The sequence below is a fragment of the Phalacrocorax carbo genome, chromosome 12 (assembly GCF_963921805.1).
Source record: "Phalacrocorax carbo chromosome 12, bPhaCar2.1, whole genome shotgun sequence".
NCBI classification, from domain to species: domain Eukaryota; kingdom Metazoa; phylum Chordata; class Aves; order Suliformes; family Phalacrocoracidae; genus Phalacrocorax; species Phalacrocorax carbo.
The window spans coordinates 4,064,066-4,086,480 of NC_087524.1; the positions used below are offsets into that span (position 1 = coordinate 4,064,066).

The 22,415-nt window shown below is 40.9% G+C and overlaps 1 protein-coding gene and 1 long non-coding RNA gene across 5 annotated transcripts in view; one reads left to right on the forward strand and one right to left on the reverse strand.

Annotated features, from left to right (window-relative positions):
- Positions 1 to 1,520: 1,520 nt before the first annotated feature.
- LOC135315471 (uncharacterized) lies at positions 1,521 to 7,446 on the reverse strand. Its single transcript, XR_010374942.1, has 3 exons — positions 7,170 to 7,446; positions 6,060 to 6,181; positions 1,521 to 2,435 (listed from the first exon to the last, which is right to left on the reverse strand). It is a non-coding gene; the product is annotated as an uncharacterized LOC135315471 (long non-coding RNA).
- A 48-nt stretch (positions 7,447 to 7,494) lies between these two features.
- Positions 7,495 to 22,415, forward strand: part of KIF20B (kinesin family member 20B) — a 44,368-nt gene continuing 29,447 nt past the window's right edge. Inside the window, exons 1-13 of one of the 4 annotated variants that reach the window (XR_010374938.1) lie at positions 7,495 to 7,677; positions 8,503 to 8,579; positions 10,406 to 10,562; positions 11,081 to 11,167; positions 11,276 to 11,392; positions 11,583 to 11,721; positions 13,959 to 14,143; positions 16,243 to 16,291; positions 16,969 to 17,160; positions 18,613 to 18,724; positions 19,150 to 19,221; positions 20,110 to 20,256; positions 22,064 to 22,226. Coding sequence is in view for 3 of the 4 variants with exons in the window: in XM_064463763.1 (XP_064319833.1) it covers positions 10,407 to 10,562; positions 11,081 to 11,167; positions 11,276 to 11,392; positions 11,583 to 11,721; positions 13,959 to 14,143; positions 16,243 to 16,291; positions 16,969 to 17,160; positions 18,613 to 18,724; positions 19,150 to 19,221; positions 20,110 to 20,256; positions 22,064 to 22,226 (1,419 nt within the window). In the remaining variant the exon portion in view is untranslated. Of the gene's footprint in view, positions 7,678 to 8,502; positions 8,580 to 10,392; positions 10,563 to 11,080; positions 11,168 to 11,275; positions 11,393 to 11,582; positions 11,722 to 13,958; positions 14,144 to 16,242; positions 16,292 to 16,968; positions 17,161 to 18,612; positions 18,725 to 19,149; positions 19,222 to 20,109; positions 20,257 to 22,063; positions 22,227 to 22,415 lie in introns of all 4 variants that reach the window. The other 3 variants (XM_064463763.1, XM_064463762.1, XM_064463761.1) reach the window with 3 other exon arrangements.

Genomic DNA, 22,415 nt, shown 5'->3' on the forward strand with positions numbered 1-22,415 from the left:
GTTTCTGAGGTCAAGACAGACAGTTGACACTTCCCAAGAATAAAAAGAAGCTCTGTCTTGGGTGTCAGTGCCAGAAAGATGAGTAATACTACACTGAAATACTGTAATGGCTACACTGTTAACATATCCTGCTCCTTGGCTTTAGCCCACATTACATGAGCAGTAAACTTCCTGCTCTGGAACCACATCTTTTTGAGGCACCTTATATTTTTGAGACACCGAAGTGTCCAGCCTTCTGGCTTCTACACAGAATTTATATATATCTACACATATGTACATATACACACGCTCCTTTAGAAATCTTTCCGTTTCTTCAGCTATCAGCTATACATCTGATATATATTTAGATATATCTTGGTATCTTGGCCAGTTTCCCTATTTCAGAATTGCTTTACTCTAGATAGGTATTCACTTCATGTTCCAATTTATCTATCTTGTTAAGTTTCTAGTAAGATAACAGAACAATAGGTGAGAATGTAGTGACCAGCAGAATGTCTTTAGTAAAATTTTCTGGAGCTGTTCCGAGGGCTCTGGGACCATTAGACAGCTATTTGCAGCCTCTATGTTACATAACACTACCAAAGAAGAAACAGTATTCTCAAAAAAGTAATGCTAAGGATTAAAGCTTGAATTTCTTACACCATGAAGAACTTCCATATGCAGCCTGGAACTGAAATAAAACTTCTGAAACCTCAACTGAAATAACACTCAAACATATGTTTTGTTTTACGAAAGTCAATCCTGAGATTTTACCTTTAAATTCTGGTTACCCATGTTGGTATTTATATAGCACTGTGGGTGATTGAAAAAGAATCAACAACACATGGAGAGAAATAAAGTTTTACTAATCAGATTTGGAATTCATCCTCAGCCCTCAGCGTGGAGGTTACAAGCTAACACACCGTCTGCAAAGAAAATAAACGTTGTGTATGGCAAAAAGTGGCACCAGGCCTAGTCCCAGACTTGGAGATAAAAAGACATTATGCAAATATTTGCAGAACTTACGCACAGGATTAGAAATGGGGAAGGGAAGGGAAGGGAAGGGAAGGGAAGGGAAGGGAAGGGAAGGGAAGGGAAGGGAGGAGAAGGAGAGGGAGAGGGAGAGGGAGAGGGAGAGGGAGAGGGAGAGGGAGAGGGAGAGGGAGAGGGAGAGGGAGAGGGAGAGGGAGAGGGAGAGGGAGAGGGAGAGGGAGAGGGAGAGGGAGAGGGAGAGGGAGAGGGAGAGGGAGAGGGAGAGGAGAGGAGAGGAGAGGAGAGGAGAGGAGAGGAGAGGAGAGGAGAGGAGAGGAGAGGAGAGGAGAGGAGAGGAGAGGAGAGGAGAGGGGAGGAGAGGGGAGGGGAGGGGAGGGGAGGGGAGGGGAGGGGAGGGGAGGGGAGGGGAGGGGAGGGGAGGGGAGAGATGGGGCGTTTCACGGAATCAAACAAAATTTGGATACACACTTCAGAAAGCCTTCAGGAAATATAAGCAGCATATATATATAAATATATATATATATATATATATATATATATATAAACGTTTTCTGAAGTAGCCAATGTTCCTGGACTGTATCTTTCCTTCTGTATCAACAATACTACTCCATTTTTATGTCCAAAGCATACAAGGACTTGAAATCCACAGGAAAACTAAGATGCAAAGTCATGGCTATGTGAAAACAGCGGCAAAGCTCATACTGACTTCTCTAAGTACAGGATTCAATTTATTATTCCTGCTGTAGAGCCATTTCTAACAGTATGTCCTGAGACATCAGTGTAACATTGACTATGAGGAAGAATATTACACACCTAGTCAATACCAACTGCCAGTCTTCCTGCCTGTGGATTCTCTGTCAAGGTTTCCAATTATGTGATTACCAGTAGCTCAGAAATGCCTGGTTTACATGATTCAGCATGATCACAACCCAAAGTGAGACAGTGTATTGGGTATTGTTGGGATGGAGTTTATTTTCTGGGGCACATCACAAATGCCCCAGAAACTGTATTTAGCAACCAGTTCTATGGAAAAGGCATCTGTGCAGTCTTGTTCTTAAAAATAGTAAAACAGCACATAATTTAAGAGTTGTCATCATTTCTTGTGTAAATATGCTTTCACAAAAAAAAACTTTGTATATTTTTTAAACAATAGTTTTACTCTTCATAATATGTATCTTAAACAGCTGATAACTACACTATTTGCTACACGACTATGAATAAGTCAGACAAAACAGCTGATACGTTTATAGGACAAATACTTGTGTCACCATGTGAAAACAGTTCTCACCATTTTCTCCATCAGAGGCCACTTTTGCTGTTACGTTGATTAATATGATATTGTGTTGTTTGGCCCGATCAGCCTGTTCACGTCTAAATGCTTCAGCCCCTTTCAGCAATAAAGCAGAATACTTAGCCATCGCTAGCGGTCTTACAGCATCTGTTGCCAGAGTTACAGAAAGACCCTAGAAAAGGCAGAAGAAAAAAGAAAAAAGTAGAATTTTTTTTGCCCTCCAGTTAGTAAAGCTTCCATTTCCTTTGGTAGTAAAACATACGATAAATATATATCTATACACACAAAATATTTCTCAATTATTATGCATCTTGACAGCCTGTTAATAGGCTATTAATTTTACTCCAAACTGGCAGTTCAAATGAGTAGGGTATATCATAGAAACATGTAAGAAACATATTTTATCATCATTTATGCTATGACGATGTTAAAACGACCCTGTGGGCTAAGAATCCCACTATAATAGGAAAGCATGACTACAACTGCCCTAATGATCCTGCCTTGAAAAGCTTCCTGTTCATAATAACAAAAGATTTAAATATGGATGGGTGGAAAAAACATCCAGCACGCTAATACTGAAAAAATACTGAAAAAAATGAACTGCATTACTAATTCCTCAGAATAGCCAAGCCAATCACTTGTGTTAGTTGCTGGAGCCAGTATAGAACACTATCACCATGGGCCCTTTGCTACACATGCTTTTTAAAGAGCTGTTCCATTTAATATAAGCTGGGAACCTAAGTACACCCATACACTTGGTAAGTACAGTGACCCAAGGCACACAATGATGTCTTCAGTTTTGTTTTAAGCCTGGTGATGAGAGTTAGAAGGTTCTGATTTCAAAATGCTAGATCTGGCCTTCAAAATGGTGATTATTTGTATTAACGTATTACAGAGAATAATAGATTTTGAAACTTTTTGGTTTAATTACAAGATTAAAACTTTGGTTACAGCTGAAATGATCTCTTTAGCTCATCAGAGGATTATGCAATGATTCAAAGAGGAACAGAAGGAATAACCAGAGGGTTGAGGTAGAAGCAGGAAGAAACAGCGATAGCTTTTTTGTCTCAGTTGCACTTTTTCCAAAGACTAAGTCTTGAGTTACACAAACTGAACAAAATACATCTCAGTGAATATATGCCAAATCTTCTCCTATATAAGACAGTACAGCTCCTTCTCAAGCAGTAATACTATGTTTGCCATATATGGGTTTTCAAATGAAGCTATGAAGATTTAAAAATGTTACGCTGAGCACATGCAGCACATTTTCATTACACCAAACACTGGCATCATACCAGGTGGCCTCACTGTGTCTACCAGAAGCACACACATGGCAGTACCTAAACAAGCCTTCTTAACATAAGCCCGTCTCCAGCTGCGAGCTCCCTGTCTCTTCTGTCCTCAGTGTATGACTTTTTAAACAACTATGACCACAAAAGCACAGGCAACCCCACACCTTACTTGCTGGAGCAGCCAACCCTGGGAAGCGCCAAGGGCCATCAGGGACCAAGCCTAGCACCAGGCTCTATGGCGTGCCTCCAGCTGCCCATCAGCGATCCCCTCCTTCCTCCCCAGGCTCCTGGCTCGCTACCTCACCCTGGCATGTGCTCCTCAAGCGCCCTCTTTGCCGGTGGGTCTATGATTCATTTTCCAGGCTGTATTTTATGCTCCCAGAGCACCTCAAAGGAGCAGCCTCATGACCATCTGCAAGCTCCTTCTGGTGACAGCTTCTTCCCACCCTGCCCAAAATCCAACAACTACTCAGTTAATCAAATCACCCACAAAACATCTGCAGCATTTGCGGGCAGGGGGCTGGCAGAAAGCCCCTGCTGCCCTGGGGAGAGGGCTCTGACGTCCCAGTCAGCCGCCCTTCACTGCCCGCCTCGCCGCCGCGGCTGGAGACACCACTGGGGCTGGGCCCCGACACCATCACCTGCCCCTGGGGCAAAGCCTCCCAAGGCGGGGAGCACCCAGGCAGTGCCTGGCTCCCCCAGCAGCCTTGCAGCCGGGTACCTTCCACTGGGGTCAGCCCAAGAGCCCAGCAGGGTCAGGGCAGCGGAGGGCGAGCTGCGGCTCAAGTGCGAGGCACTAACTCTGGATATTACTGCGAGCCTTCCGCTCAGGGCCGCGTCACCTTGTCTCCCGTAATTAATTTGATGTATGTTCATGTCTGGTGCAGGAAGAAATGCTGTGCTGGTCAGCTTACACAGGGTGGCAACATGAACATGTGTTTGCTTTCAGGTGACCGTCTCTGTGCCACTGAGTTCAAGGGAAAGCTTGAACATATGCACACTAAAACACAAATTTTATACTGGCAAACCCAAGCCATTTTTCTCTTAAGTTTGTGACCTTAAAGCTAGCCTTGCTATCTCAGATGACACCAAATTTTAGAGAAAACCAAAAGGAGATGTTTCAGGAGGAATGAGCAGGAAACAAGAAAATAGATAAAGAATCAAAATTCAGCCATAGAAAAATGATATTGAATGAACTGGGAAGTATGAGACTGAAGAAGTAGCTCATTGCTTAAAAGAGAAGATAAGGGAAAACGTACCTGTATTACTAAAGAAAAATAAGCAGATGAGGAGCCTGCAAAATCATGACTTCACAACATCAGCTGTATATGCATTAAAAATAATGTCACCTGAAGGTAACTGATGGGAGTGGGCCAGTGAGGGTACCATTATATAGGTTCAAATTAAAGGAACCATGAAATGCATCCATAAGACTGTGCAAACAACAAGATAAATGACAAGAGCTGCCCAGAAAGCTAGGGGTGAAAAAGGGCTGACATGACAGACTACCAAGACAATAACACAACGCACCACTTTCCTCCAAGAGACCTGTGTGACACAGAACAAGCTTTCTGTGCCAGATGGCTCCAAACAAACAACAACCCCTGCAGAAGGACTTTGCCTCCAAACAGGACAGGAAGGCAGCGCTGTCAGGGCACGGGGAAGCACAGCAGAACCAGGATTGCGGAGGGGAAACTCAGGTACTTGGTTAATTCCCTGGGGAAGGTGAGTTGAGTACAAAGAAGCTGAAGCCAGTCCTGGTTTGGCTGCTGCTCAGATGTGCTGAAGGATGCTGGGCCAAGTCCCAGCAGTGTTGACTGTGTCTCTAATTACTTCTGACAGCAATGTAAAAGCTAGCTGAGATATGGTGTCTCGTTGGGCATCATCGTATCACTCAGATGAGTAGACTATCCACAACTTCTGAATCCTGTCCCAAATACAAGGAGCATAAGTTTCTAAGGGTAATGGTGAGGGTTCTAACAAGTCATTTATCAAAAAGTCTTCTCCTCTTGGGGAGTGGCAACCTTGCTCCACAAGTTAAAAAGAATTTGAAAAGAAACAGAATCAAATGGCGGGGGTGAATGAGTTAACAGTTTTGGCAGCAGATATTTTTGTTGTAACTGGCTGTCCTTGCACAAACCACTTGAAGGAGAATATATTGGTGGAAAGCCATAAAGGTTATTTACATAGATGGAGTTTCATCATCTCCCACTCCAAAACAGGCTGGGTTGGTTATGCTGATCTAATGTTTTTTCTTTATCATGGTTTGTGTAGGCTAGGAGCACATGTGATTGTGTTTTAGTTTGCTCTCTTAGTATGCTGATGGTAGTCCTTTGAGATACTAGTTCAAATTATGCAGCATATGCTGTGTTGTAAAAACAGTTTCAGAACCCTAATATTAAAAGAAAACCAAAATATTGCTTACACCGTGAGCTTTGTTATGCACCAACATAGCAAGAAAAATTTTCTGCAGGAAATAGCCCCCAACCTTTTTAGGAATATACCTTACAAACTATTCCGAGATCATCTTCAGTCTTCCTTTCCGACAAGGAGGGGAGAACAACCTTCAGGTTTGCTCCCAGGAGTTGATTTTTCCCTTTCTCTGAGAGCCATTCTCAGTCCCCTCCTGGTACGAAAAAGGTGGTTTGGCATTAGGTTAGTTCAGTAGTTTGAATTCACTGTTCTGTTCAGGATAGAAACCACAATACTTTTTAAAAAATTGCCTAAGTCTTAAAGAATATCTACAAGAGCTTTTCAGTTTTGTTGGGCAAAAAATTTCGATTTTAACTTTACATAATTTTCTGCTCTTAAAACAGACCAACTGTTGGACCACAGCCTGCGTCTGAACTGAAATCAAGTACACATCTTTAACTGATAGGACATTGCCTCTGTTTAAAGCAAGATGGGATTTAATCTTAAAGACTACCTCATCAAAGCAGCTGATACAGGATCTGTGTAGAATTATTCTTTTACAGACTTGCCTGCACTAGCTGGCATTCTTTCCTTCAAGTGAAAGACAAACATTTGGTTTTGGTAGTTACCAACTACTTTCAAGTTACTTTTCCTTTTATTTCCATTGAAAACGGGCAGCCGTTCCATATTAAAGTTCAAAGAATCCCTGCCTGAGTCTAAAGAGAAACTTATGGTGACTTCTGTTACCGAAACCTGTACATTTCGATACCCTGACGTTCTAGAAAAGGACGATCTGTTTGGCGTTACGACACCGTTTTGAAAACAAAGCCAAGGGATTGCTCTCATTGCTGTTTAAGAAATTAAATCCCTATCATACAAACGTGGTATCAAACAATAATTTCCACCTGAGGAAGGTTTTAAACAAAGATACCTTACTAAGCATCTTCCACAGCTGTCACTCTGTCAGTATTGTAACCCGGGGTGAGGAACAGGCACAGCCTGAACTTAAAACCGGCGTTTCCCAATCCTGCTGATGCCCGCTGTGCAGCTTGAGCAGGTCACCTGGCCCTTTCACTGCCTGCAAACAGTGATTATCCTGTTTATATACTACTGCAAAGCCTCAGCTTGCCTCCCAGCCTGCAGAACGCCCGTGGAGATAGCATCGCTGTAATCACCCGGAGTATCGACGAGCTCCAACTTACGTGGGTCTTTCTGCCAGATCTGAGGGAGGCAAAGCCCGGGCACCGCGGGCGGCGAGGCGAGGCGAGGGCAGGCCGCGAGGCAGGCCCGGCGGCGCCAGGGCGACGTCCCGTGGCAGTCGAGGTCCTGCTGCCGCTGAGGGGCCATGCCCGGCCGGCTGTGGGCGCGTGCAGCACGCAATCCCCAGTCACCACCCCCGGTACGCCGCTCCCACGGCAAAGCCCAGCCGCCACCGGAGAGGAAACCCCGCCCCGGCGGGACTACATTTCCCGTCGTGCCTTTCGCCGCGGCCACGCCCCCACCCTCCCAGAGGGCCGCGCGGCGCCGCGCACGGCCATTGGTCGGATTTGAAAAGAAGCCGCGGCCGAGTCGGTTGCGCCGCGTTGGTTGCGCCGCAGCGGTTGCCTGGGTTATTGAGGGGCGCGGAGCGGCGCGGCGCGGCGCGCTGCCTGCCTGCCTTCACCCCGCCGCGGGCCGCCGGGCTCGCCCAGCGCGGCCGTGAGCTCTCAGGTAAGCCTGTGCGGGTTGCGGGGCCCTCGCTGGGGGAGGGAAGGAGGCGGTGGTTGCTGCCTGGGGGGGGGGGGGGGGGGAAGTAGCGTGGGCGGCCGCTTCCCCTCGTTTCTCCCTGCCGCGATCGCGGTTGCTACCGTGGGGGAGAAGTCGCTGGTGGGGGTGTGTGAAACCTCGGTGCTGGGGCTGCAGGGCTGGGCCGCTGGAGTGCCCCGTAAGAACGGGAAAAGCGTGCAAAGCCTTGACGGGGAAAGTTAATATTTGCAGAGAGAAAACTTTCCAGTTTTAATTTTTCAACTGTAAGGGCTGCTGTTTTATGTTTATATAAATTGCCAGGCCGCTTGTGCGGTCCGGAGCCTGTTCCTGCCGTGCGTGAGGGGGCTGTGGCGGCGCCCTGCTGCGCGTGCCGCTCTGCACCCCGCTCCCCCCGGTGCCTGCAGCTCTAAGCCCCGTGGTCACCGTGAGCAGGGCTGCAACAGCGTGTCCCAGCACGCAGGGACCTTGCAGTGCCTACAGCCGGACAATGCACTGTTCACACCAGAATATCTAAGGTAATTACAGTGCCGCACTGTAATTACGGGGGGAGGTGGGTGCTCCGCGCCTGGAGTTACGGATGCCGTCAGTGGTTGAACATTACGGGTCTGAGCGCTGGGCTCGTGTGAAGACTTTCAGTTCCAGCTTTGCACAGGTAGCTTAATATTTGTCTTTTCCTTCTTATGTGGAGAGGCTCAGAATGAGAGCATAATCTTGATAAATCACACTTTAAAATAAGCTTGTGCTTAAAGCAACTAAATGTCAGTTACCTAACAAATGTTTCCTTTCAAGGATAAAAGGGATAAAAGAGTGTTGCGGTGTGACTTTGTGTAACTGATGAGAAAGACTTCTAGATCGTGACAGCACAGGTATGTTTCATTCAGCAGTAGCTTATTCACAGGTCAGTGTTTGTTCAAGCTGTGATAATATTTCAGGCCAAGTTTTTCCTGGTTTTCACACAGTTGCCTGACAAAAGCTGTAGATTAGAAGAAACAAAGTAAACATCACTGCTTAGTTCAGGTATAGTTTTACCTCACTTGCAGCTGGGTTATGTTTGCCTAGCTTCCTGAAGTTCTGTACCTGCCTTTACAGGCTAGATAGGAAGGCCAAGCTGTTAAGTGTTTTGACATGTGCTGACATGTTCCAGGTGTTATGCTGAGGGGAACAAAATGTTATGACTGCTTAACAGACAAGGCTCTTCCTCAGGAGAGGGGCTTTGAACCAGCCCTGGTCTCTCCATTGCCTTAAAGAACACTGCAAATTCTCCTTTAGTGTTTAGAGAGACAATGTTTATGCATTGCTGTAGCATAGACATGGGAATGTAATATTAGAAGACAGTTGAATCGTCAAGTCCAAAGCTTCAAAACTGTAGGAGGCCATGTGGTAGGTGTCTAACTGTTAGAATGCCTGCTGCCGTAGTAAGAGTACTTGCTCAATGAGTTATTTTAAACTTAATCTGTTATAAAAGCTGCCAAGTCGCATCTGTAATATCACAGGAAAAAGCAATAGGAGAGTAAAGTGCAGGCAAAATATACTAATATTTTTAAGCAAAATGTACTTTTTAAAGGTTATTTTGAAATTACACCTGTATATTATTGTCTAGGAAAGAAACAGGAGGAGCTGGAGCTCTGTGCCCACTCAGAAGGTTATGACATCACAGGAGTAACTGAAACATGGTGGAACAACTCAAATGACTGGGGGATCGCAATGGACTGTTATAGGCTCTTTTGTAAAGACAGGCAGGGTAGAAGAGGTGGAGGAGTAGCACTCTATGTTTGTGTAGAGTAGCTACAAAGAAGATGGAGGTTCCCTTTTTACACAGAGTCCCATGGAGACAACAAGGGGGATGGACACAAGTTGTTCTTGGGGAGATTCCGACTGGACACGAGAGGGAAATTTTTCACAGTGAGGACAGTCACCACTGGAATAATCTCCCCAGGGAAGGGGTTGACTCGGCCACGTTGGACACCTTCAAGAGCCGTCTGGACAGGGTGCTGGGCCATCTTGTCTAGACTGTGCTCTTCCCAGAAAGGTTGGCCTAGATGATCCCTGAGGTCCCTTCCAACCTGGGATTCTGTGATTATCAACACTGAATCAATTTACTTTCATTTTCTATAGCAAATTTTCACTGCCCAAATTCTGAGATGCACAAAAATAGTTAAATTATGCATTAATTTCCATCTGTTGGTCTTTCGAATGTCTCTGAACTCTGTCTTGTATTAAGCTATGTTGTGTCAGTGTTAAAATACCAACTATTTATCAGGCCCTGCAGGGATAACCATGAAGTTTGGCTTACTGTTGCAATGAGCTTGTATTCTAAATGGACGCTATAACAGGGTGATGAAGGGGATGTGGATTGTATTGGGGTTTTTTGTTTGGTTTTTTTTTTAAATTATGGCTTTCTCATTGGACATGGGTTTTAGCAAGATTGTGGTATTTGTGTAAGGCTTTTCCCTGGTAAACAGTTGCTTTCACTGAAAGAAGAATGGTTGTTCTTGTTTCATTGTGGTGTGAACCCCTCTGCAGACCCTCTCCCCAGCTATCAGAAACTTGCTATGTAAATTATGAGTAGGATGAAGAAAGCTTTCTCCTTAAAGAAATTGCAGCTATCCGTCTCAAAATGATTTTTCTTCTAAGGGGCTTCAGAAACTCTACATTATGTAATCAGAGAGCAAAAAATAGTTGTATCTTGCAGGATGGAACCACCATTGGATAATGAGAAATTTTTCAGACCATCCTATATTGCTGGTGTTGAGTCATCTCAAAGAACAGCACCAGTAAATCTGGAAGATATTAGAACAGATCTCTCTGCTGAATTTTCTTTGATTTCGTCAAGCTCAGATGCAAGCTGGGTAAGCAAGCTTTAATGTTTGCATTGTTTGGATATTTGTTTTAAATAAGCCTAGTCCTTTCATCAACAGGAATAATCAGAATTTTACAGAGAAAATGAAAAGCATCTTTAGAATGTCTTTAGTTTGAAGGAGATATGTGAGATAAGACTCAGTTTTGTGGTCCTGCATTGATATCTTACTGGGTGCGTCAGTCTCGTGAATGAGGCTAGCTGCTAGTTGAGGTCAGCTTAATCATAGAATGTTTTTGTGGGTTTTGTTCTTGATCTCTAGTTGGCCTGAATGTAGTATGTACATATATTTGTGCTGCAAGACTATTAATTCTAAGTTATCACAGCATGCTTCTGCAGGGGCCTAAGCACTTTTAAAAACTGATGGGAAGCAAGAGTAATTTACTACATGTTGTCAGATAGGTCTGTTCAGAATAGCCTGATGAAAAGAAAACTGTCTTAACATGCTAGCTATCAGACAAAGAATCTAGTAATTCTAACTTCCTTAATTTTTTTTTTTTTTAATTTAAGAGGAGCAGTTTGGAGTCGAAGGCACACATACAAGTTTGCCTGCGTATTAGGCCACCTACATCGTTGGAAAGAGAAAATGAATTGCAGGTGTGACATTTATTTAGTTTAAAAATACTTTAAATATTACTTTTTCCTGTAAGCTGAGCTCTTTTATACTATTTTCATGCCTGCATTGCTTGTGCTTCCTTTTAATAGGACTGCATTTCACTTGAAGACTCAACAAGCATCATACTGAAGCCGCCAAAAAATTATTCGGGTCAACTAAGTGAAAAAACTGCTGGACAGCCAATGCAAAAGTTCACTTTTTCACAAGTAAATGAATCGTCTTTATAAATTTTTAATTTATTACTGGAAAAGATTATTAACTTATTTAATACCAAGCAAACTAGAGTTTTAACTGTCAATAGTCTTTAAGATTACAAACGTATAGCATTTAAAAGATTCTTTAGAAGTCTCTTATGATTGCTTAAAGAAAGTAAAGGTATTTCTTTGTAATGCTTAGGTGTTTGGACCTGAAACAACTCAAGAAGAATTCTTTGACGGTGTTATGAAGCAATCAGTGCAAGATTTCTTAGATGGATATAACCGTCTTATTTTTACATATGGCGTTACAAATGCTGGGAAAACCTACACATTCCAAGGTATAAGCAGAAAAGCGTTCTCCTTGAATGAACTTCCTTTTTTTTTTTAAAGTGAGGGTTGCTTCTAGCAGAAATATTTATTTACTTTAACTTTAGGCCCTATACATTGGCTTCTCTTGAAAGTTAATAAATAGCCTTTGAAAGACTCCTTCCATAAAAAATATCACTAAATTGACAACAGACAGAATCACTGCCAGGGTTTACATAAGCATATAGTGATATTTCTTTGTAAGGCTGTAATAATTTCAACCAGGGGTGTGTCATCTTTTTATTCCCCTTCAAGCATCTAAAATGTCAGAGAGGAGGGGGAATTAGGAAAATACATCTATATATCAGGATGTGAAAAATGTTTCAGTCACTCCACAGCAGACTAGAACTTTGTTCTTTTTTTTTATTGTTATGAAGGTCATATGCATCTTATTCCTGATTTGAAGACAGTGCATATAGTATTTGAGTCTGTTTCAATCGTTGTAGGTAGAGAATAAACAATTCTAAACATGTTTGATTACTTCCAAGTATTTCTGTCTTGCCTCAAGTTTCCAAGCCTATCAATAATATCCTAGGAGACCTTGTTTCCTGTTGCACTATTTCTGTGCTGTTAAAGCTCAATATCCTTTCTGGTCAGATGATGTCATTCCTTAATTATTTTTCAAAGCATTTTAACAAACAAGGTGTTTTGATTTCACATGGAAACAGTTTCTCCTATAATGAAATGGCAGTTCTAGATGATGTGCTACTTGTTTTATGCAGAGGAGTAGTAGAAGGACAATTAATTCTGTGCCATATGAAATTGATCTTTATTGAAGTGACACTGTCTTCTATGTCATCTTCTGTTAGGTGGATTAATGATAACTCAAAGTACTAGCAGTAGTCTTCAGTTATAATCTGGGGCAATAATAGGATGCTCTTTCCTGTCTTAATAAATAATAGGTAAATAACAAAAACCAAAATTCCTAACATGTACAGTCCCCCATGCTTGACTAGTTTGGGGTGTGTTGTGTGGTGTGGTTCTTCAAGAATTCTTTTTTATTCACATCTTTTCAGACTCTGGAGACTTTTTCATAGTATTATATTTTTAGGACTTAAATATCAACTTGTGATAAGAATTGGCAGGGCAGAATGTTGCCTACTGGGTGCTAAGATTTCATCTTCTGGTTATTCCCAGTATCATCAATACAGCCTTTCCACTTTGGCATTACATGGGAGCCTCTATTCTGTCACTGGCAAAGGACTTAAGTAAAGGATGAAGCAGTCTTTTTAGGACTTTTCATTGTTCTCCAGTGGCTGTTACTTTGTTCATGTTAAGTTGAATTACAAGTGGCATTAAAATAAACAAAAAAAAGAGATGAGAAGAATCAAATGTAATGCAACAATACTTTAACTTAATGTGTTATCTGGTTAATAGCTCGGTGTTTGAGTGCCAACCAGATTTTGCATAGGTTCTGACTTAGGCAACACAGCAAGTGCTGTAACTGATAAAAGCCCATCTGTTTCAGGAATAGGAGAAATTACATCAGAGGCTGGAAGATGATGCTGTCAGAGTCTGAGACAGGACAGTAGCTTCACTCTCTCTCCCCTTGACAACTTCTCTCTGGTTTAGAAATCAAAATTAAGTGAACCCTTTTTAAACTTGCATCTTGATTTAGAAAGATCAAGCATGCTTTGAGGCTTTTATTTGACTCCTTTTTGCCTTTCAGGTGCAAAAGTAGTATGCTCTGATTAAAAGGTCTGGGACAGGGAAAGGAATGAGTCTTCATAAGGCTTCTAGAACTTTTTTGTAGGGTCTGTGGAATTAGTATAGGAATGTAACTGAGAGATCAGCCAGCAGTTGTATTTCAAGATTACTTCCTTGAGAGAGAGCGAAGGTACCCTGTGAAATGTAGTGGAAAAACTGCAAATCTCTATTAAATGTCTGTTGTTTGTGGTTGGTTTGTTGTTTTTTTTTTTTTTCCTCAAGGCTAAGCCTATGCAGAACACCCCAGCAATTTTTGCTTTATGTCATGCCCCTTGCTGTCTAAGGAGTAGAGCATGAGCTGTTGTTGAAACCCAAATACCTTTCAAAACACTGTCACTTCTGTTACCTTCAGAATACAAAAAAACCAGTCTCGTGCTGTAAGTGGCCTCCAAATTCCTCATGTGTGCTTTGAGATTAGAATTGCTTATCTTTCTGTCTTCATTTATGTGTCTACCTTGTTCACAGTAATAATTGGGATCTTTCTTTTGTATGCTGCTTACAGGGACAGAAGATGATGCTGGTATTCTGCCAAGGACTATGGATATGTTGTTTAAAAGTATTGAAGGAAGGCTATACACAGCAATGGATGTCAAACCCCATCGGTGTAGAGATTACATAAAGCTGACTAAAGATCAAGTGAAAGAAGAAACTGCGATTAAAAGTTCAATACTTCGCCTAACAAAAGAGGTAGAGGAGCACTATTTTCTATACTGATGAGTACACACATCTTCAGACAGTTCAGTGTTACCCTCTTCATTTTTCAATGGGAAGAGACTACTTGTATTTAAGCATGGATGTGTCTATTTGCTCTCAGCTAGCTATTCAGATTAGCAGTAAAGTGAGCAATAGAGCTGATGAATACTGTTCTGTGGATTTCAGTCTTGCGGCTGAATACTTGACAGGATTTAAACGTTCTGTTTTGGGTTTTTTCCCCCCTATAGCTTGGGCACCTGATAATTTACCCTTTGAGGTTCCTGGTACTTATTAAGGACTGAATGCAAATAGTCTCTCCATTTGTATGCATGTTACTAGGTCTGCTCCCTTAAACAATTTACTGTTTTTCAGGATACTTGAAAGAAAATAATAATTTTGAGGTTGTTTCCCTCTTCCAGTTTGGCAAATACCCTCAAAGGGAGCAAAAATATTTTTGAAACAGAAGAGCTATAAAGCCAGTGGACTTCTAGAGATTTGATTTAAAATGCGTTTCTGCTGGACTTTATTCTTAAAGAAATCACTGTGGGGCAGTCCAGAAATACACTTCAGTTTTATGAGTTGTCTGGAATTCTCAAGCTGTTTAGTCCAATTAGTTATGGGGGATTTACGCTTGTAAAAAATACACCTTTTTCTTTGTGTGTGTTTTAATTCTGAAACTAATGGAATAATAGCATATGCTCAGGGTTTTTTTTTCTAGGAGTTGGAACTAGAAAGGGATTATTGTGGCCTGTGGTAGGTTTCTGTTGGTGTGTAGTGTTTTTTTGTTTGGGTGGGGTTTTTTTAGTGGAAAGAATTAACCATCTCCCTAATGGTATGCTAAGTTATAACGGAGTGTTCTGGCCGTTGTGGGATGGAATATATGTTACTTGGATTTGTATCCATGAGTTAACTGGACTTCTCCAGTATAGAAGGCAGGTGGCAGCAAAATTCTTCAAGACTTAACTTCAGAAGCATAGGCATATGTTAAATCTAGCTCTAGCAGTCTTCAAGGACTTCAGAAAAACCTGTCATGGATGTGTGTTTGAATACACATATATGTCCACTCTAGTTTGTACAACTCATTATAAAAACAATACTTCAGCTTGCTGGGTGGGTGTTTTTACAAGTGTAAAGCTTAAACCTAAAAGTCTTGATTACATAAATATTTAAATATTTCACGAATCACATTATGGAATCCCAGCTTTATATGAAATATATTTAAACATTTAAATACTTAAATTAAATTTAAATTTAAACATTTAAAAAAGGGCAACCCAAACCACACCTGTGTTTTAATCAGTGTTTCTTCTCTTAGGCATACTGGTTTTGGTAGATGAGTTGCATTTCTTTGCAGTTCTGTGCCTAGAAAAAGCCAACCAACCAAAACTAACACTGGGAACAGAATGTATGTGTGTGAAATTCATGAGCTCTAACTATAGGGGTTTATTTTATTTTTCTTTTTTGTTTGTTTTGTTAAAGAGCAGAAGAACTTTCTTTTCTTTCTAAAACTTAGGCTTTATTTCAACTGTGGAAGTCTACAGCCTGCATGATGAAGCAATAAGTTGGTCACTTAAGTGAAAGAATGTTCTATGTTTACATCGGTGTCTGAGGGTTGACCTAGTAAGCTGTAAGATATGGAATCCTGAATTAGCAAAATAACAGTAATAAAAAGCTTTAGGACTCTCTAGATTCACCAGGTTGTGTAATGTGTAAACTGCAGCTGGACTCCTGCAAATCATCCTGTTAAATCACCCGCTTTCTGTGTAGGCTCCCACTTCTATTTTTTGTGGTTAGTTTTCTTACGGTACAGCAAACTGAAATGCTATATACTGTGATAGGGCCTGATGTAAGGGAAGTGTCAGGAATGAGTATTAAAGAAAGAATATGAATGTTTCAGGTTCTAATTGAATCAAATTCCTAATTTCAATAGGAGCATACAGGTGCATCGAACTAGGCATGATGTGTAGCCAGGATCTTTGTATAGGCTTATTGCAGCTACCTTGTATTCCTATGTAGCAGGATACAAAAGTAACTGGTGGTGTACTGGTGATGTTCTGTCAACAATATATCTTGAAGTCTGTTTTCTGTTGTAGGTAGACCATCAAAATAATTCTAGCAACAAAGCACCAGCTGATTCTAAAGGTATGTTTAATATAGAAGAATTGCAATTAAAGTTGGAAAAGAAACTTTAAGGTCAATAACTGACCTTCTTCCAGGGTCACTTCTACTCCCAGGGATTCTGGCCTATGTTAATAAAATGACTACTTGGCATTTCTATATGCCTGTGAATTGGAGAGTGAGCAAGTTACCTGGGCAAAAACCACAAGGATAAAATGGTTAGAAGAATTCCTGGATGGGCATTAAACGAACTGAAACTATAGCAAGGAAAAGTAGTACTACTTATGCTATAGGCCCTAGTGGTATCCTGACAGGCTTTTAGAGTACCTGTATGTAAATAGATAAACCTAATCTAGCATTTAAAAACTACCTAAATACTAGGTTTGCTTTAAAAAGTCAGAATGAAGTGTGCTTCTCAGTTTAATTCTCTGTCCTCTAAAGATATTGAAGAGACTTAAATCATTCTAACCAAGCTGTATGTGTTTGATAGAATTTGCAAGTGGAAAAGGAAGTGGTAGAGTAGGTGTCTCTTGCATATATGTAGGGTAAGCATGTGAATTCCAGGTACTAAAGAAAGGCGGGGGGAAATGCCAATGGTCTTCCTAGAAGGCTGCTGTAACATGAATTTTGACGTCTTAATTTTTAAAATAAAATTCACTTCACTAGGCCTATAATGATTTGTAATATTTTGTACTTGGCAGACTTCGAAGAACTCGTAGACATGGAACAATCTAGAACTAGTATAGAAAAATACATGAAGTTTTCTGTTTGGGTTTCATTTTTCGAGATTTACAATGAATGTTTTTATGATCTCCTGATGCCTGTATCAAATGACAAGAAAAGAAAAACACTACGCCTCGCTCAAGACATCAAGGGATGTTCTTATGTAAAAGGTGATTAGAATACATTGCAAATTGCCAAATGTGTAACTTGAAAATTCAGTCTTCCTGTAACAATATTTCTTTCTAGATTAGAAAACTCTTAACTGCGTTCATTGTGGCACTAGAAATGTCTACCCTGAGTATGAAAGGCAACAATCTACGCACGTAGAAGTACTGTGCCTTTAATAGCATTTTCTCTTTATTCTTGACTGTAACCCTTAAAAGCCTGCTTGCCCTCCACTGCCTTGATATTTTTTTGAAATGGGAGAAATATTGAAAACAACTGACAAATTTGTTAGCAGTTTGGGTTTTTCCATTTCCTTAAAACCCCGAAAGTTCTTAACTATAGTTACAATTGGCTCAACAGGGTTTTTTTTTACGATTTTCTATAGAGAAATATACTTCAGAGAATACATGAGAGAAAGTTCAGTTTGACTAAAAATTACATTTTACAGTACTCTTGTTTTATCAAACCTGTAATGTTGGGGGCAGGGAGTTAACAGAACACAAAATAACTGTTCAGTGGTTTTCTGGCCATGGGAAAAATAGGATTTGAAACTTGTTTGATTTGTTACAGGTTCTTTGGACAATCAAGACATCAATTCTAGATTAAAGGCTTTCTTTTTGGTAGGTGTTTGGCCTGCTGCTTTTATCTTTTATATGCCAAACTATAGATTCAAAAAGCTGAATTGGACAATAGACCCATCTCCATTTATTCAAAGACTAGAAAATGTGTGAAGTAGGAAATAGTCTGCTCTGCACTATGCTTCAGCATAATTTTTTTAATAAAGCTTGGAAGCATAAGGCTGTTCCTGATGTTATTGAGGAAAGCCAGTTAATGATTTTCTTGTTTTTCTTGGTCACAGCTGGTTGTTTCTCTAGTACAATTTTGGTGACATCTAGTTTAACAGAGGCCATAATATTCATGTTTTAAGTTCTATTAGTAGGGTTGTAGGTATTTACTGTAGCATAAACCAAGATAAAATACAGTCTCATATTGCAGACAAAAATTCTTTACTGGTGTTTTCCAGTTAAGCTGATGGCCCTGAAAGACATGCAGGTGACTTCCCCACCCCCCTCCTCAAAATTGTAGGCTAAAACAGAGAAGCTGTCCAGGTAGAATTCTGCCTTGAGGAATGAGAACATAGGGCTTTCATACTCATATTAATCCTACCTTTTGGCTTTTCAGTGCTCAGGCTAAGGTTGCTCACTTAATTTGGATGGAACATATTTTAGTGTGCTAATAGGATGAAATTATGTGATATACTTGTCCTTCCTTTCCCATGGAAGGAGGAATCTTGACCTTATTTGTCATCATATAATTTCTGTCTGAAGCAGGCTTGGTAAAATATTTGTATGTCTCAAGTTAATGTATTATTCTTGGTGTGCATACGCTATCCCCTAATCTCTTCTTTCTTCTTGATAATGATATTTACAAGATTATTGTATTTGTTCTTCCTAAAGATCTGCAGTGGGTTCAGATTTCTGATTCTAGAGAAGCTTTTAGACTTCTAAAAGTCGGGTTGAAACACCAGACTATTGCAAGCACGAAACTAAACGCTCGTTCGAGCAGAAGGTGAGAAGCATTTTGAATAACACTGGGCATAGGATGATGTGTGGGAGGAACGAGAAACTAAAACATGGCTTGTGGCTTTTAGGAGGGGAGGTTTCAGTTTTTATGTTCTTTAGCAGTATGTGACTCAATGCTTTAAGGCAAAAAGATTCAATCTTTGAGTAAGATGAACATGTACAAAAGCTAACAGCATTTTATCAAATACTTTCCTTCAAGCAAAAGCAGTTAACTTTATTCCCTTTAAAGGGGGGGGGGGCAAAATAAGTGCTACATAAATATCCCTTTAAAAGTCTGTATCTCATAGAGAGCATGTTTAGGTATGTTGACAGATTTGACAACTTTTTGAATGGATGTTGTGGAGGCTAAAGATATTTTGAAGGTATTGGTCTACTTTATCACTTCTCTGCTGACTTAACTTCTCTTTTTAGCCACAGCATATTCACGGTTAAGCTACTAAAAATTGAAGATTCCGGAGCACCACGAGTGACCCGAGTCAATGAGTAAGTTCAGAGCAGAGCCCCCTTCTTCTGTGAAGTTGTCAATTATTTTCCATGTTGGTGTGCTGGTATTGCAGTACACACCTAGTGGTCTCTGGTAGAACCTCATGCATGTATGGTAGTTTCCTCACTTACTATATTCATACAGTACTTGGCCCTCCACCTCAAGCTATCAGATTGCAGTGCTGTTTTATATCTTGTGTACTCTGTTCAGCACAAGGTTCTGCTAGCCTTCTATGTTCCTGAATGCATGTAAGCATGAGGAAAGGCTGAGACACCTGGGTTTGTTCAGCCTGGAGAAGAGAAGACTGAGGGGGGGATCTCATCAGTGCCTGTCAATACCTGAAGGGTGGGTGTCAAGAAGATGGGGCCAGACTCTTTTCAGTGATGTCCAATGATGGGACAAGGGGCAACAGGTGTAAATTGGAATACGGGAAGTTCCACCTGAATCTGAGGATGAAATTCCTTACTGTGAGGGTGACAGAGTACTAGAACAGGCTGCCCAGAGAGGTTGTGGCATCCCCTTCTCTAGAAATATTTCAAACCTGCCTGGAGGCAGTCCTGTGCCCCCTGTTCTAGGTGTACCTGCTCAATCAGGGGGGTTGGATGGAATGATCCCCAGAGGTCCCTTCCCAACCACTACTGTTCAGTGATTCTGTAAGTCCTCAGAAGGAAGAGGACGGGGTGGGGTTGAAATAAGAGGTGTGCTGGGAAAGTGTGTGGCAGAAAGTAGTGCGAAATTCGATTCGGGAAGCAATGTTGAAAGGATGGATGGGTTCATGCAGATGAAGATCAAGTAATTCTTCCCGTAAGAAAAGTGATTCTTTTTAAAAGTGAAGATTTGTGCACGTTCTAAGGTAAATAAAGTTAATTTTTCTCGTCTGTTTTCAGATTGTCAATTTGTGATCTTGCTGGTTCAGAAAGATGTACCAAGACCCGCAATGAAGGTGATAGACTGAAAGAGAGTGGAAATATAAACACCTCTCTCTTGACTCTAGGCAAGTGTATTAATGCACTCAGGAACTGTCAACAGTCAAAGTAAGTCCTTTTATGAACTGCAAACTGGTTGTGGTTTTTAGGTATTGCCTACAACATCTAAAAAGCTGTTTAAAATATACAATGCGAACGCTAAGATTTTGGTAGAAAAGATGCGTAGACTTGTAAAGTCTATACTGTCAAGTCTTGTTGATCTACAAAAGTTATCTTTAAAGGTGCCTTGTTTTGCCCTTTCATTCAAATTCTAACATCCCTTAAACATGTTATCATAGCTTGTAGCAATTTAACTTTCTTCTGAGCTTAGCTTGGGAATAAGCTTAAAATCAGCTTTTCACTAGTGTCATAGTAAGAGTCAAATTTTTAGCTTTTTTGTACTCCCTTGTGAACAACCTGTTTTCTATGTACTTGTAGTGTAACAATTTTCATCAGCATCATAGCATCACTATCATAATTGTGCACTTTTTGACAAAATCTGTCTCTTTTTTTTTTCTAAATACTGATATAACTTCAACACGTTCCTCCTGATCCAGCTAACTATGCAGACTAAAGAAAGCCTTCCCACTATCTGTGCTCTAGCTTGGGGATCTAAATAGGAGTAAAATAATACAAAAAGTTAGCTGACTGAAAAAAACCAGTACACTATATAGTCACAGCTGGATGTAACTGTCCAGGACCTACTGCTTCCACAGGTGCTAATTTGAAGATCTCTTTCTGTCCCAAAAGCTAAATGAACACTCAGTCTGCTGATTGATATGCCTGGATGTGCTTTCCCAAATTCACTTACTCCATAACACTGTTCCTGATAGCCTATTTAAAGTGTGAGACCTTAAGATGAAAAAGCTTTGCTAGCATGTGTTCCTGATTAACCCTACATTCTACAGATTTACAGTCTTTCTTATCTTCCTGTTCTTTCCAGATAGGAAGGATGCATTAAGACTAGCAGCTGCTTAGAGGGCTGTTAATGTCTTCAGAATGTCTTTTTCTAATCCTAATAACTTGGAATTTTAACAATCTAGAAGAAATGTTTTGAAGCATGATCTGTTAGTGTTAATAGATGCCCCTTGCAAGCTGAATAGGAAGCGGTAACTTTCTTAAAATTATTCTTGTTTATCTGTCCTGCAGCAAAGCTACTTATGAGCTGTATATGTATTCCAGCAGGACTGTCAGTAGTTTGCTGAGTTCTGTAGCACTATTTATATAACTGAATCGCTGTCATGTGTCCAAAACAGAGGCAACCTATTCAGTGGCAAGTGTGTGCTTAGTCATGTTTTAGGAGTTCTCATAGAATTTCCTATAAGCATCAAAAACTACATCACTGGCTATTAAATTCAAGGGCACAACTTCAGAGTTAGGAAATGCCAAACTGCTGGGGGATTAGGGAAAAAGTTCTGAGCATTACCTCCATGCGTTTGGTGTGTGCTCATTTTCTCGCCTAGGCTATTGTACATTCTCAGAGGCAGGATAGTGAGAGAGCTCTCTGATAATGTTGGAAACTGCATGCCTAGAACTAGCTATGTCCTCTTCATGAAGGTGGAAAGGAAGAGAGAGAGGTAGGGTATAGTCTGATGTAGCATGAGGTTATGTGACCTATCCTAGGCTGATGTTGAACGTGCTTTTGGTTTAAGTGCTCCCACTGATGGTATTGCTATAGCCTAGCCGAGACAATCACTAAAGCAGCAGTCACAATAGCTACATGGTCTCTTCACAGACAGCTGTCTCTAGTCCAAAACAATTTTAATTGATTTAAAGACTACTGCTTTATAAATATTTTTAAGTATTCAGGCTGGATAGCTCTCATACTGACTGGATATTATTAAACTTCTGGTCATCTGTTCTTTTGTCTTTAAAGGTTGCAGCAGCACATACCCTTTCGTGACAGTAAATTGACTCATTTCCTTCAAGGATTCTTCAGTGGGAAGGGGAGGATATACATGATAGTAAACATAAGCCAATGCGCTTCAGCGTATGATGAAACACTCAGTGTGCTAAAGTTCTCAGCCATTGCACAAAAAGTAAGTGTGTTGTAGTTATCTTGTTGATCAGCACTTATGATTTGCACTTAAGAGCAGGTTCTCTCACTGCTAAGAATATTAATTTAGTTACTGGATTTTTCTGTCCTATGTTGCAATCATCTTTTCCAATTCTTCCTAGTCAGGCTTTATTTTTCTTGTAAAGCTTCTCAAAAGGCTTTGTTGGGACTT